The 16,567-nt window shown below is 43.5% G+C and overlaps 1 protein-coding gene across 2 annotated transcripts in view; it reads right to left on the bottom strand.

Moving 5' to 3' along the window:
- trabd2b (TraB domain containing 2B) overlaps nt 1-16,567 on the bottom strand; it is a 385,425-nt gene that overhangs the window by 72,184 nt on the left and 296,674 nt on the right. For both annotated transcript variants that reach the window (XM_039735542.1, XM_039735543.1), the window contains exon 5: nt 9,411-9,501. In XM_039735542.1, coding sequence (XP_039591476.1) covers nt 9,411-9,501 — 91 coding nt within the window. The remainder of the gene's footprint in view (nt 1-9,410; nt 9,502-16,567) is intronic.

The raw sequence follows: 16,567 nt of genomic DNA, 5'->3' as shown, positions 1-16,567 counted from the left end.
CCCCATCGGAGAACACTTGTTATACCCCCATTACTTTTTATTTACTCAGCCGACGCTTTTATCCAGACTCATTTTCAAATCCCCAACGTGCCATCAAATTACTTGCTTATTTTTACAGTCGGAATGTGCTGGCTGGCGAGTGACTCTGTCAAGGACGCCCGGGCTCTGCTTGCACTGCCAGTTTCATCGGCTCATTTCTGACGTTCGGCCACATTTTGGGGGTTGGGGAGGGGATTGTGTTTCCCATTGCGAGTACAAGTCAGCATTATGTAATTCAAGGGCCCCGGCGGACACTGGGCACAAGGCAGGGTGCAGCCTTGGGAATGGGTGCCAGCTTGCCATGGGGCACACTCAGGCCAGTCCACATAACCTTCATGTTCCCTCTGAGGACTGGGTAAGGGGGTCGGTCTGAGTAAACATTTACAGTTCCACTCCCATTTTCAGTGTTACTGACTACAACAAGACAAAGAGACGACATTCAGGAAGGGTGCAGGCCATTTTTAAGGTGCTTTAGCCTCCACGGCTTCTGAGCTCACACTCTCTTTTGTCTGTCAGCCTTAAAGCAAGCAGGTACCTCTGTGGAACGCAGCCACACCACCGGTACTTCAGAAGAGGTCACCCACCTGAAGCTAAGCCTGTACAGGCCCGGCCGGTACTCGAATGGGAGACCCTCTTGGAAAAAGTTTGGGTTGCTGCTGGATGAGATGTTGTTGACTCCAGCAGGGGGCACTTAACCTGTGGTCTATATGTGGATCTCAATGCCCCCCAGTGCAGTGAATTGGGAAAACTTGTACTGTAAAACAGAGGTCCTTACTTATTCTATGTTAATTAATGTTGACTTATTTTTATTGTTTATTGTGTCTTCTATTTTTCTATTCTTCATTTTGTAAAGCACTTTGAGCTACATTTTTTCTTGTATGAAAATGTGATATATAAATAAATGTTGTTCTTGTTGTTGTTGTTGTCTCTAATTGGATAACTCTGTCTTTCTCACTCCTTCACCACCCAACAGCTCATGTGTGGTGAGCACACCGGCACAAAATGGCTGCCATGACATCGTCCAGGTGGATGCCACATATTAGTGGTGGTTGAAGTGGCTCCACTATATACATGTAAATTATTCTTCTTATTATATTATTATTATTATTATTATTATTATCTCTCTATTATAAAAGAAAATCTTGAGACGAGACGAGACAAGACTATCGCCCTCCTCTCCACCATTTCCGGTTCACAGCCCACGCCAGCGGTCCTCTCACCTCTCATTCATGTGAATGCTTTTGTCAGACACAGCTCCTCCGCTCTCAGCTCTTATCAATTTCAATGTTTTCCTCACTATAAGTTCCCAATTAAAGAAGACTTATTATGTCCAAATCTTATTGAAGAATTTTTTCCAGAAGGGTTATCAACAGAAGAAATGAGTACACGGGCAATCCTAGCACCGAGAAACGATGAAGTCAAACAAATTAACGTGAAAATTGGTTACACGGCAAATTGGTTAAATGCGTATCAATAGACTCTGCTGAAACAGTGGGTGGTGATGGTGCAGAAGTTGAAAACATCAACTTACAATATCACGAAGAATATCTACAACCATTAACACCGTCTGGTCTTCCACCGGTTGAATTACTAATTATTAATATGTGACAATACATATATACAGTATATATTTATACATACACATACATATACATACACATACATTGTGACGGACGACCACGGAATGGAAGGACTGGGGAGACAGCATCACTGAGGCAATAACTCCCCTGGGATGCTAGAGGGCAGCCCTCCTGGGTGGCTGTGACACCACAGATTCCCGCAGGGCATGCTGGGAGCTGGAGTGTGGTGCTGCCCTGTTGAGTTCCGTGGGGGCCTCCAGGGGGAGCTACAGAGCCCTATAGTGGACTTCCACCACACATGTGAGTGATTCCAGGTAATGCTGATGAGCCACTTGGAACACTCCCAGAACTGGAATAGAAGGAGCCTCCTCACTCCATTAGAGAAGCCAGAGTCAGGAGGAGGAAAATGAAGCTTGCCAGGGAGAGGAGTGGAGGAGGCAGGACAAACCGAGAGATGAAGAGTAGGAAGAGTCTAAAGGACTGTGCTGTATTGTGTTGTGGTGTTTTGGGACTGTACCATGGGGAGGAAGAGAGGCTCCCTGATTGTAAATAAATTGTGTGTTGTGTGGAAAACTTGTGTCTGCTTGTCTGTGTTGGGTTAGGGAGGCTGTACGCACCCCAGTGGTCCACTATATATATATATATATATATATATATACTGTATATATATATATGTATGTTTGTTTGTTTGTTTGTATGTATATATATATATATATATATATATATATATATATGTTTGTATGTATGTATGTATGTATGTATATATAAATATATATATATATATATATATATATATATATATATATAGTGAACGCTGGCCCCGGCACAGACAGACGGACAACATTTTTGCACTCAACACACTGTTTATTTACACTATATACAACTATAAAAGTCCAGTGCACACTCACAAGCCCCAGTGCCTCTTGCACTGAATCCCCCAAAGTCCAGGGCCCACAGTCTTTGTGCCTTCCTGGCCACCTCCCGTCCTCTCTCTCCAGTTCAGTCCTGCTACCTCCCGACATCCACCACCGACTGGAGGGAGGCGGCCCCTTTTAAGGGAACCCGGACGGGTTTCAGCTGCTTCCCGGCACTTAGCGGTGGCCACACCCCTGTGTGGCGGAAGTGCCGGCTGCGCACTCGGAAGCCGTCCGTGTCTCCCCGTCGTCTTCCCCGGCACTTCCTGGTGTGGCGGAAGTGCGGGCTCCCGGCATAAACAGGCACTGGGGCGCCGCCTGCCGGTGGCCACGGGTCCCTACAGGGCTGGGCTTCAAAGCCCCCTACCCGAGGCCCCCTGCATAACCAGGACGGACGCCCCCACTCGATCTGGAGGAGTCACACGCCCTCCTCTGGTCCTCCAAGGCGTCCTGGCCGGCCTCCATCCCCGGCCAAAGACCACACGGGGTAAACCGGCATCGGGGCGCCGCCTGGCGGTGGCCACGGGCCCCTACAGGGTAGGGCTTCCATGCCCTCGACCCGTGGCTCCCAACAGAACCAGGACGGACGCCCCCTCACGGTCTGGAGGAGGCACAAGCCCTCCTCACGTCCTCCAATATATATATTGTCAGGGATGCCAGGGGCCATGACCCGGCCGGGACGTCATGAGGGACCGGATGTGGGTCTAGACCCACCCTGGATCATGTTGTGGTCGCCTTCCTGGTTGCTTTGGGGGCCACGGGTACAGGGCATGTAAGCTCCACCCTGTAGGGGCCCGTGGTCACCGCCAGGAGGCGCCCCAATGCCTTGGGGACCTGTTACCCCAGCACTTCTGCCACACCAGGAAGTGCTGGGGGGAAGAATTAGGGCGGCGCCCGGGGACTCTATAAAAGGGGCCGTTTCCCATCATTCGAGGCTGGAGTCGGGAGGAGGAAGGACGAAGCTCAGGAGAGCTGTGGAGGCGGCCCGAAGACAAGGCATTGTGGCCAGGACTGTGTGTGATTGGGGTAATTGTGCACGTGACTGGGGTCTGAGTGACCAATGAATTGGGGTCTCTGTGACCATTGCTTGTAAATATTTGTAAAATAAACGTGTGGTGGTGTTTTAACAACATGTCCGCCTGTCTGTGTCCGGGCTGGGTTCACAATATATATACCATGGGGGCCACTAGGAGATGCTGCAGGGAGAAATGATGTTTATTTGCCATACGCCCATGAAGTACATCCAAGTCACATGGACAAGGGGAATGACGTGCTTCCGGGGTGAAGAAAAGGACTTTTAACCTGACCCGGAAATGATAAGAGATCACATGGACTGGGGATTGGAACAGTTCCGGGTCAGGGAATATAAAAGGATTGTGGGAACTCCCAGATGGCGAACTGAGCTGGGTGAAAGGGTGGCAATGCGTCTGGGAGTGGTGGACAGTTTATTAGTGATTATTGTGTATTGTTTGATGAGTATAGTGGAAAGGAGGGTGCTTTGTGCACTGTGGATCTATACTAAAAAAAGGCAAAGCCCTCACTGACTCACTCACTCACTGACTCACTCACTCACTGACTCATCACTAATTCTCCAACTTCCTGTATAGGTAGAAGGCTGAAATTTGGCAGGCTCATTCCTTACATCTTACTTACAAAAGTTGGGTAGGTTTCATTTCCAAATTCTACACGTAACGGTCATAACTGGAACCTATTTCTTCGTCTATATACTATAATAGACTTCTGCTCGATGCCCGTGGGAGGCGGAGTTACTTAGTAATTTAGTGCCTGCCCATATAATGCCGTCCATCAGCGACAATCCAATAGAAACACTGCTGCTAAATATTCACGGGTGAAGGACTGTGCTTATGCAGTGGAAGATGAGATGGTCAGGGTGGTTTTTGGCACAAACTCAGTGAAAGTGCGAGAGAAACTTTTAAGTGCCGGGTCTGAGCTAACATTAAATACAGCCGTGGACATAGCACGAGATGGCGATGGGAACCTTCGATGCATGTACACCGAGCGGCTCATGTGAACTGACGCAGTGCACAGACAAAAAGCAACAGTTCCAAAGAGCGCTGAACAAAAACCGAGTTACACAACTGAGAAGGCAGCAAAAAAATATGAAGCGTGTCATACATACAAGCATATTCATATGTGCAACTACTGCCGAAACAAAGCACACGGTGGAAAAAGTCAATGTCCCGCTAAAGGAAGACAGTGTAAAAAAAAACCCGTGCATGCAGTGTGTCAGGTCTCGGATAAAGAAGAAGACGAGCTGTTTATTGATGCAGTAAGAAACGAATCGATGAATGAAACCTGTCATCTTTACAACGATTGACAAACACGGAATGTAACTTGAACACAACACATCCTACAAATACGAACCTTATTGAAAGAAATAATGATAATCAAATCCTTGATGACAGCAACACTCAGTAACACTCACAAAACAAATACTGTATATTGACAGTCATGTTACGTTATTTTTAAAATGTTCCCTTTTCTTTTTCATAACTTCTTTAACACACTACTTCTCCGCTGCAAAACACGGGTATATATATATGTATATATATACCCCGATCTACATACTCTCAAATAGACAAACCACACGCCATGGCGCAATGATAGAGGCTTCGCCTCTAGCACTCGACATCTGAGGTTTGATTCCCAAGAGGGGAAGCACTGAGTGTGTACGCGCGCTTCCCGATTCATTTTACCCTCGCATCCCCTTGGTTTGAGACGTATGAAAAAATATGCGTTTAACGCAGAATCATGTTATGTTATTTTTAAAATGTTTCCTTTTCTTAGCACAAGCACAGCTGAGAAGCTTCAATGCATGTACTCCATAACGCGTTAAAAAAAATAACGCATTTAATCACACTTTGCATTCCAAGCAAACGGGAACTTTTGTCAATGCATGATTTCCTGGTACATCGATTTCATTGATGCACACATCAGAGCTACAAAAATGTTAGAGTCGGAATAAAGCGCGTTCCTACGACTGATTGGAGGAAAATTTCATTTCAAAAGACTACCCAACGGAAGCCTTGATAAAAGCGTGGTTTTGTGCACACTGAAAAGCAAGTAAAATTAGACGCATTACAGAAAGCGGACTTTGTGGCTCTTACTGGGGATCATTGGACTTCCGTGACCGTTAGTAATTCTAAATACATCTAATTACAAAATGTTCAATGATCACACTGTTTTAGCTTAATGTACAAAATAATGTTGGCTAAGGTTACTCAGAGTTTAAAGATTAAGTTGGTCAAATTACCTTTTATGTTTCTGACTTCTTTTTTTAAGAAGAAAAACTGCACTTTATGTTGAAATTTTGGTTATTATTATTTAAAGACAATACTATTCTGAAAATGTACTTAAAGTACTTAGAATACCACTTTATTTTTAAGTCTGCCCAATTTTAGCCAGGGATGATATTTTTGTTTCTGTTTTGAATTGAAATGCAGTTTAAAAGCATTTTTTTTCAGAAATTAAAAGAGCTTGAGTTTACAATATTCATGTCCATGTCTATTATTTGATTCTGTCGCCCACTAAAACCCTTTTAAATTAAAAAAAAACATTTGCGATTTGGGGCAAATTTTCATGTGTGATTACATACGATTAATCAAGATTAATTATTACACGGCCTCTAATTAATTAGATTACTTTTTTTAATCGAGGCCCACCCCAAATATATATATGTAGATTTGTATATATATATATATATATATATATATATATATATATATGTGTATATACAGTATATATGTAGATATGTATATGTATATATATGTGTGTGTATATACATGTGTGTATATACTGTATGTATATATATGTCTATATTTGTATATGTGTATATATATGTTTATATGTTTGTGTTTGTATATATATATATGACAGCAACACTCATAATGTTTCACTCAATCATGTTACGTTATTATTAAAATGTTTCCTTTTCTTTTTCATTACTTCTTTAACACATTACTTCTCCGGGTATTTTGCTAGTTATTAATAAAGTCAACTTTTGGACGTTTATCTGGTGTCTGGCATCGTGGACCAGGGTTCAAGGGAGTGATAGCGCCCCCTATCTGTCACTGTATCTATACTAATAAAATACAAAGCCCTCACTCACTGACTCTTCACTAATTCTCCAACTTCCCGTGTAGGTAGAAGGCTGAAATTTGGCAGGCTCATTCCTTACAGCTTCCTTACAAAAGTTAATTCATTTTAAAATTCTATGCGTAACGGTCATAGCGGTCGACAACGTCCGCCATGTTGAACTTTCTTATATATGGCCCCATCTTCACGAAATTTGGTAGGCGGATTTCCTGCACTAACCAAAACCAATGTTCGTACTTATTTCAGTGGTATGATGCCACTGTCGGCCGCCATATTGAACTTTTCAACGGTCTTTGTTACTTATGGGCCCATCTTCAAGAAATTTGGTGCGCGGCTTCCCAACGCTAACTGAATCCTACTTACATACATATATACATCCATAGCCTGCAGCTCGGTCGCCGTGTGAGGCGGCGTTGGGTCTCCCATCCCCACTCCTCCCACGTTGTTGGCTGCCTGCCTATATAAGGCCGTCCGTCGCTCCGGTCTCTTCATTCCCTTCCTTCCTTCGCAACGGGATTCACGTCTCCCTGCTGATAACTGCAGCCTTTTTATTTAATCCACGGCTTCTCCGCTGTTTTATTGTTCATTTATTACGATTATAGTTATTGTGTAGGTATTTTAGACTTACTTTACATTGTTCAGGTACCCATTTCCTTTATCGTTCCAACTGTACTCCCATTAACATGTCTATCGAGGTGATCACCATCGATCAAAGAACTGTCACTTACCGAGTGGTTTCCATGCCCGGAGATGCCGCCTGCCTTTTTCATTCTCTGTGTTACATATTGCACGGCCATATCAGGCTCACTCTTGATATCCATTGTGTCTTATGTATTGAGTGACTGGACAGGTTCAAGGTGTGGACTGATGACGGTACAGGAGATAATTATCTCTTTGAGGGCTCAATATATTTTTTTCCCCAAAAAACTGTTTCACACATGCAATGTCTGTTGCTGCTGTTGGCACCTGTTTGGCATCTCTGGCAGCAGTGGCTGCGTGGGTGGCTCGATGGCCAGCAGGAATACAATGGTAGGCCTGCTGCCTGGCTGTTTTTGCAGTGTGACCCAAACTGGTTCGTACCTCTTGTCATCGTAAGTGGTGGTCCACCAAAGCTGTAGGTGGCATCAGCTACACGAATCAGCTGGGCACCAATCAGCGGATGCTGGTACCACTCTGTCATTTTCAATCTCCATCTTCAGATCACTTGCAGCAAAATCGGAGTCTGACAAGCCCGAGTCTGATTCAGCGACAATACACAAAATGTCCCCCACAGAGTATTTTGCTTTGGTCTCTCACCAGCTGTCGATGCCATTTTAGAGGTTGCCCACTCTTTGCTACTCACTCACATGCATGCTGTGGAGGTCAAATCCACCAAACTATCTTTTCTTCTAGCAAGAAACGTAATGGCGAGTTTTGTTGCAGTTTACAGTGGATTACCGTCCTATACCCCCGAACTGCGACAAAAGTCGACATCCGCCCTGAAAGAGTTATACTACACAGGAGCACTAGAAGAGTGAAATGCTTAAGTCCTTCACCTCTGGATCTGCATGTGAGTTGATGGCTGCCGCTGAATTGTTCGGTTGTCGCTTTCAAGTGTACCGAAATGGCCAAATATTTTACACCTTTTGACAACCGCCAATTTCTCTTAAACATCTTAGACTCACAGGTGACGATTTGAGTAGTGGACACTTTGATGTTTATGAATGTTTAAACTCTCAAAAGCTGGATGTGATTTTATCGATGAAACCGGTTGTATGCTTACAATGCTTGACAGATGACGAATGTCACTTCAACACAACAAGTCCTACAAATACTGTCGTGATTGAAACAAACCATGAAACTCAAACCGATTATGACAGCAGCAATCCAAGCTGTGAGATTTGAGACAAGATTCCTGTTCACATGGCCGACTGTACGTTACATGTTCAAGAGTAAGCTCAGCGCACATCTTGGTCATATTACAACCGGAGGGCCGAACTCACAATGTGGTATACAAAGAGATCCTTAACAAATAATTATTGGGATATTTTCCCTCAGTTTAAAAAGGTTTAATTTTCTTCTTAATAAAAATTTTAAGGAAGTACTTTGCCGCTGTGAAGCGCGGGTATTTTGCTAATATATATATATATATATACATACATACAATATCTGCTATAAAATAGCTAAAATGCATTTATCATAGAGAATAATAAAATAACAGTTTCAGCCTTTAAGCATAAGCTCAGAAGATAAAATCTGACAACTCGAGCACAAACTCGTCAGATCAGAACGTTTTCCTTCTTTTAACAATTACCCAGTCACCCGCTAGGTGCAATTCAAACCTGGGTGCCAATTCAGCTCTTACAAGAGACTTACCAGGAAGACTCCATGCTGGAATTTCTGTCAGAGAGGCTTCCACAAAGTACTAAATGAAGGGTGTAAATACTTTCATGAGCGTTTTTAATATAAACCTTTCTGCAAACACGTCCTTCACTTTGTCAGAATGGGTTATTGAGTGTAGATTGATGGGCAAAAATGGCAAATTTATCCCTTAAAAATGAAATCTACAACGTAATAAAGTGTGCAGACAGTGAAGGGGCGTGAAGGTGTTGTGGTGCGGTCGCGCTGTTTGTCGTTTCCTAGGCCTGTGAACGTATCTTTGTATTGTAAACAAGTGCCATTTGGAGGTTCCTTGTAACAGACCCTTGCAGTGACTTGCCCTCCACGTCAAAACCCCCCACCCCCACCCCCGCCACTAAAGTGCCCACCACATTGTACTCACTCAGAGATGCTCTCTCCAGCCGGGATGTGCTCAACCTCATAACCCTCTTGACGCAGGACATCCAGCACGGTGTTGTTACCCAGGAAGTGTCCTGAAACAAAGAGCAGAGGGGGCCCTTCAGGACGCCAGCAAGTTTGCAGTCATGCAGCGCGGGCAGCTTAGGTGCAGTTTAGTCAGTCATATTCTGCCTTTTAAACAGACACCATTACCATATTTAGATTAGATTAGAAGAGATAAACTTTAGAGCACCACAGATGCGATGTTTGCTCTAAGGGTGTTGATGGAGAAGTTTGGAGAAAAGGCCAGAAGGAGCTGCATTGTGTCTTTGTGGACCTGGAGAAAGCATATGACAGGGGGCTTTGAGAGGAGCTGTGGTATTGTATGAGGAAGTCGGGAGTGACAGAGAAGGACATAAGAGTTGTACAGGATATGTACGAGGGAAGTGTGACAGTGGTGAGGTCTGCAGTAGGAGTGACGGAGGTTGGATTACATCAGGGATCGGCTCTCAGCCCTTTCTTATTTGCAATGGTGATGGACAGGTTGACAGACGAGATTAGACAGGAGTCCCCGTGGACTGTGATGTTTGCTGATGACATTGTGATCTGTAACGATAGTAGGGAGAAGGTTGAGGAGACCCTGGAGAGGTGGAGGTGGCAGAATTGCTAAGATGCTAAGATTTGCATTGGGTGTGACGAGGATGGACAGGATTAGAAATGAGGACATTAGAGGGTTGGCTCAGGTTGGAAGGTTGGGAGACAAAGTCAGAGAGGTGAGATTGCGTTGGTTTAGACATGTGCAGAGGAGAGATGAGGGGTATATTGGGAGAAGGGTACTAAGGATAGAGCTACCAGGGAAGAGGAGGAGAGGAAGGCCTAAGAGGAGGTTTATGGATGTGGTGAGAGAGGACATGCAGGTGATGGGTGTGACAGAACAAGATGACGAGGACAGGAAGAGATGGAAGAAGATGATCAGCTGTGGCGACCCCTAATGGAAGCATCTGAAAGATCAACAGCTCAAATTTAAAATTCAGATTCATATTTAATTTGGTTATGGATGTGTTGAATCCCTCTGGTGCAGGCTTTGGGCTAATGACAATGTGTTGTGTACCATCAGAAATTAGGGTTGAAGAATTAGAGGAAGAATGGAGAGGTGCTTTGGAAGATCGAGGTCTGAAGATAAATAGGAAGAAGACAACAGAATTTATGAGATATTATGACCAGGATTCTGAAGTTAGCCTGCAGGGGTTAGGTCAGGTCAGGTGAGGTTGGGGAGCCTGCACTGGTACAGCGTGTTGCTGCATCCACCACACAGCGGAATAGCTCAGGATCCTGGTTAGCAACCCCCTAGATAGACACACGGTCCAGTCCCATCCTCAGGAAATGACCCTCTATCTGCTGCAGCCAGGTGTTATATGGACGTCCCCTTGGCCTGCTCCTCAACCATGAAGTTCCGTTGAGTCTGATCACCCTCAGGGAAGTGCACCACACAGGTGTAGTGCTGTAACTGACACTCCCTCACAATGAAGGTAATGTACCTCATTTGGAACATGATGAGCAACACAAAGTCAAACCAGCAGTGTCCAAGGACTCTCCGAAGAGACACACAGTACTGAAGGAGTTCAATTTTCATCTTAGGTTACTGGATAGCATCCATATCTCACAACTATATAGCAAAACAGGGACCACCAGAACTCTGAACACTTGGACCTTCATCATTTTGTTGAGATATCAGGAGCAGGGGGGCCATTGAAAAAGTGGAGAAGTTTAAATATCTCAGATCAGTGGTAACCCGAGATGGATAATTAGATGCAGAGATCACCCTCAGAGCACAGTGTGGATGGGACAATTGAAAGACGGCATCAGGGGGATTGTGTGATTGAAGAATTAAATCAACAGTTAAAGGAAAGGCTTTCAAGAAGAGCAATGATGGATGAAGTGGAGACACGGACAGTAAAAGGACTAAAAATGAGAATGTGGAGATGGATGTTATATTAATATACAGAATAATTTAATAATACTAAATTATTTAAACAATTTGGGGGGGGGGGCTTTGTGAAAAGGTCCCCCTGCCATCATGGGCCTCTTGACACATACCCAGAATGCCCTAATGGTAGATCCACACCTGACTGTAGCACAGATCTGTACCCAAACAGCAGGTATCACATCCGAAGGAAGCCTAGTCCCAAACTCCACTGGTAGGCTGCCAGCCTGCGCAGGCCCAAATGTGGAGCAAAGGCATTTAAACAGTCAAAAACAATTTCAAAATTTCCTGAAAAGTTAGAGAGAGAAACAACAAAACCTCAGGTCATAATATAAACAAAATAAATTCCTATATTTTACAGTACAGATGAAATATTGTCAAAAAAAAATAAATCCCATGGTCCCATCCCGGAAATTGGAAACAAAGGCAGAAGCTCATAAAGAAGCGAAAAAAATGAAAACAAAGAAAAGGTTTAACAATAAGTAGTGAAAGAAACAAATATGTCAAAAACGCAAAAAGGAGGAGGGCTTGAGGGGTTAACAAAAGTGGGAGTCAAGTCCCCCTCTGCCCAGTCCCCTCTTTCATTTCCCCCCACACTTCTCATGAATGCCATCTAATCAATGTCGTGTTGCATTGATGTTCAGTTAATTTGACTAAAGCCAATCAGTTTGTTTTTGTTTCTTTACTTCAGAGATTTTCGGTCCAAACCAGTTGTTGGAACTTAGTGTGCTGCCATGTTGAAAACAGTTGGCGCCGGATGGACAGACACAATTGAAATAAATCATGTGACCAGCCACCATATCTCACAACAGTAAACATGTGACCGGGTCTGTCAAACGCTACAACTCCTAAACAATGCTACACGTCCTCGATGTGACACGCTAGCACTGGGGACTTTCAGGTAACAAATTATTCAACTGAGGTGTGTAGCGGTCGCAGTGACATTCAGATTCACAAAGTCCAAAGATGGTAATTTTTTATTTTATTTTGGGGGCCCCAGGAATGTACACATGCATTCACTCACAGAGACTCTGTTAGTGGCTCAATGAAGAGATACGTAAATAACAATGAAATATATATAAGAACACACAATATAACAAAATTCACATATGTAAAGGCCCTCCCCATCTCCCTGACAGCGATAGTAAACAATAACAGTAACAACAATCAATAAACACAACCAACAAGGTCCAAAACTGGTCAGTCTAGCAGATGCAGATGATGATGATGCATGTCTGGATTGAACAGCTTTCTTAAAACAATGTAGAGTTTTGTCCTACCGGGTTCCTGATGAGTTGTGAGGAGGTGAAGCCATTGGGAGCACTCCCCAGATGAAGAAGTACCAAACCAGTTCAAACTCACATGGTCAAGAAGGGACAGGACGGCAACTGTAGTCCAAAGTAGTCGAGACGTAATCCAAATGAGCGTGAAGAGACGTAGTAACACATAGACGGACCATCACGATTTCCCTCAGCGTCTTTCAGGTTTCTTGTTAAAGGGCCCGCTTGCTCAATCTTTTCCCCAAGCAGCCCCTGCACCTTCTGAAGCCATCCAATAGCATCACACCGCGGGGGCTGCTGGGAGATGTAGTACATTTTAGTTAGCACTGCCACAATACTGGGGCGCCATCTTAGCTCCGCCTTTCTAGCGGATTGCTGGGTTTGTCGTGTTATCTTTAGCCCAGACAGTGAAAGACGTGCAAGGCAGACATATACTGCAGGAAGAGGAGCTGAATGAGCACTCCGTTAATTTGTCTTCGACAATTAACAAGAAGTCCACAAACGCCAGGTGAATGTAGCGTGTGAAAAGGATTTCTGTTTTCACTTCCTGGTCGGAACGCCGGAAATATGGGGTGATCTGTGCAATTTATGAACGAGTCTAAAATAACACTTTCACTTTCTCTGTTGTGGGTTGGCGTGGCAACAAACTTACTTTCAACAAACAACGCACACAGGTTTGTTGCGATAAACAGAAAAAATACAATTTATTTATAACATATGGATAATTGAAGACAGATACATGCAAGAATATATATGCAGACATGAACGTCTGTGATACGGTTTCCATATTTGTAGCTCGTAATCCAAAAAGAGAGAAAATAAACCTTATAAATATCTTAAAAGAGTTTTTTATTTCTAAGCTTTCAACAACCTACCAGAGGAAAATGATTAGACATACAAGAATCAAAGGCAATATATAGCAAATGAGGATGGGGGGTGCAAGGAGGGGGGTCAATAAGGTGGGGTTCGGAGGGTGTTGGTTATAAAGTCTGATTTATTAGGTGCATGTTCTCTTTTCAAGCCTGCATATGCCGGGTTCATGTTAATGGCGGTGTCATTTGACAGCCACGATTCAGCCACTGGCCTTGAATTTTACTTGCACCTTAATCCCAATTAAAAGTGGGTCTGGTTGAACTTGTATGTGTGTATATCAGAGATATTTATAGATATATATGTAGATGAAGAACAATAGCAAACACCATAAAATTACAAACGCCTAGTTGAATGTTTCCTCTCTTACAGATAAAGGCACACAACTTATGAATTCTGATCTTTCAATTCAAGGTGGACAAGTTCATTAGCTGGTTATTATGCCTCAATTTCCTGCACCATGAAGGGGGTGTTGATTTCCTTACAGCTGGTCTGTACAGGCTTACCTCCCTCGTGTGTGTGTGTGTGTGAGATAATATTTTGTGCTTTCTTACTGGATTTACAATGAGAAACTTGCAACAGCAGGAACTTCTTTTTTGTAAGGTTACTACCTTTTATTTACAGTTACACCAATATCATAACTCATTAGGCGGCTTTGTCCTTACTACTAAGTTACAGTGATTAGGTCTCACAATGAAAGTAGGTGTACTGATGGTCTGATATCAGTGATGCTTTGTTCCTTTTCTGGTTGACTTTCTCTGGATTAGAGCGCTCTTTCTCATTTTTTGGGTTTTAGGAGCTCGTCTCCTTCATCTAGGACACACCTTTTGTATGCGGACAGTACTGCAGCTTCTTTTGGGGTTCAAACATTTTTTTTTGTCCTCTTGTTGGTAGCAAAATCACATCTTCTGGGCACCCAGTGATCAGTCGGTTACAGCTTCCAGCAAGAAGAATGTGTGGCTTTTACATATACGGCCTCTCTTGGCTTGTGCACTTGCTATATCTGGGCAGGGTTTGGACTGATGGCTCCCTCGTCCAACTGCAATACATACAAGTCTTCTACCCTTCCAGTCCAGCACAGTTGCCCTTCAGAGTAAAGGAATTGCTTGAAACTCTATTATGGCCTTACATCCTATAGATTACAGGGTCCAGTTATGAACACAGAAAGATACAGCCAGGGTGAGTGTAGTGAACTTGATTAGAGGAGGAGGTGTGGATTTTGCACAGTTTTATAAAGGAAGGAATGAAGGTTACAGCTACTGAGCTGAAACTTTAACTGGTACCACAAGAAGATGGCTCTGTGGTGTCACTTGGTGACTGAGGCACAGAGACTGCAATCCAAAGAGAGGTCCAGTCAAGAAGAAACTCATATTAGGAGTGGCTGGAAGTGGCCTGCTAAGTAAGGAACTTGTGTTTCAGCCTGGCGACATGGACAATGCCAGTCTGTCCTACAGTAGAAAAGGCACTGTACAATAGATAGATAGATAGATTGATAGATAGAGAGATAGATAGATAGATATGAAAGGCACTATATAATTGATAGATCGATAGATATGAAAGGCACTATATAATTGATAGATAGATAGAAAGATATGAAAGGCACTATATAATAGATAGATAGATAGATAGATAGATAGATAGATAGATAGATAGATAGATAGATAGATATGAAAGGCACTATATAATAGATAGATAGATAGATATGAAAGGCACTAGATAGATATATAGATAGATAGATATGAAAGGCACTATATAATTGATAGATAGATATGAAAGGCACTATATAATTGATAGATCGATAGATATGAAAGGCACTATATAATTGATAGATAGATAGATGCCAATTTGAAATCAATGGCTATGAAAGGCACTATATACAGATTGACGGGCAGTGCCAGTGTACAAATTGAAGCACAGACTAAGCCCAGCCAACGAGCTCAGTGGTCCGGTTTCTTCTGCCTGACTGCTGATTCATTATGACAGGTCTGTAATTAAATATTTAATACTACTTTCACAGTAATTCCTTCATAAGTGTCCTAATAGTTTCCTTCCATGTCACCAGCGTTGACAGGTCCCATGTCACCCTGCCAGGCAGTCGCTGAACCCCAGCTAACTGCAGTCCACTGGGGAGTCTAAGCCTTCCTGTTATGCAGATGAAGTTCGGGACGTGACTTTGTGTGGAGGGCCAGCCTGGCTGTTAATGAGACGTTTGTTGCTCGTCCACCAGCTGAGTGACCAGGTGCTGAGCACTTGAGAGGAAACCTCATGGCCTCTTGTCTGTTTTGCTATGTTTTCTTATTTTTTTCATGTTATTGTCACACTGAAAAGGAAGAAAACTTGTGAACTACTGCTGACGGGCTGAAAGAAGGGCAGCGTATAATTGTTTCCCTTGGGCTGCGAGTCTAATTATGACAATTACAGCAAAAGGAAAAAGATTTAAAAAGAACAAGACGTTTCACTCATGCTTTTACCGTGTGGTCCGGCTTAAGTATTTGTCTGACCCTGGAGACTGTCTCCATTTAAAGCAAGTGATCATCCATGACCCCCCCTGCACAGCACCTCTTTCTGGTTGTAGACACATACACTCTGACACTTTTCCCTTTTAAGGGTTGTACAGATCCACAGAATTGGGGTGAGGGGCATCAGCCTGCAGAGGGCAGCACAGACTCAGAATCAGACAACAGCCTCGTCTGTGTCTCTGTCTACTAAACAGCACATTTCATGTTTATCTGTTCATTCGATTGTTCCTTTCATTATCTGCTAGGATGTGTCTTTGTTCCTCCCACAACTTCAGAACTCTGATAGCGAATGTCATTTAAAGTCTCTGATGTACAAACGTCCATGAAGTCAAAGCGCCCCTCTGTCTCATTTCAGATGAGTGCTTTGAGTCGGCCTGAACAGAACACTAAGACTTTGTACATAAAGTGTGGTCCAAGAGTGCATGCTTAAAATCTTCCTTTTAAAGAATCGGAAAAATGTCTACATTTCTGGGATTCTACAGTTGGCAAAGCCGGGTGGGATCCTCAC

This window comes from Polypterus senegalus, chromosome 14 (assembly GCF_016835505.1).
Source record: "Polypterus senegalus isolate Bchr_013 chromosome 14, ASM1683550v1, whole genome shotgun sequence".
In the NCBI taxonomy this organism is placed as follows: domain Eukaryota; kingdom Metazoa; phylum Chordata; class Cladistia; order Polypteriformes; family Polypteridae; genus Polypterus; species Polypterus senegalus.
The sequence above is the reverse complement of the archived record's forward strand: the minus strand, read 5'-3'. Positions and strand labels throughout refer to the sequence as shown.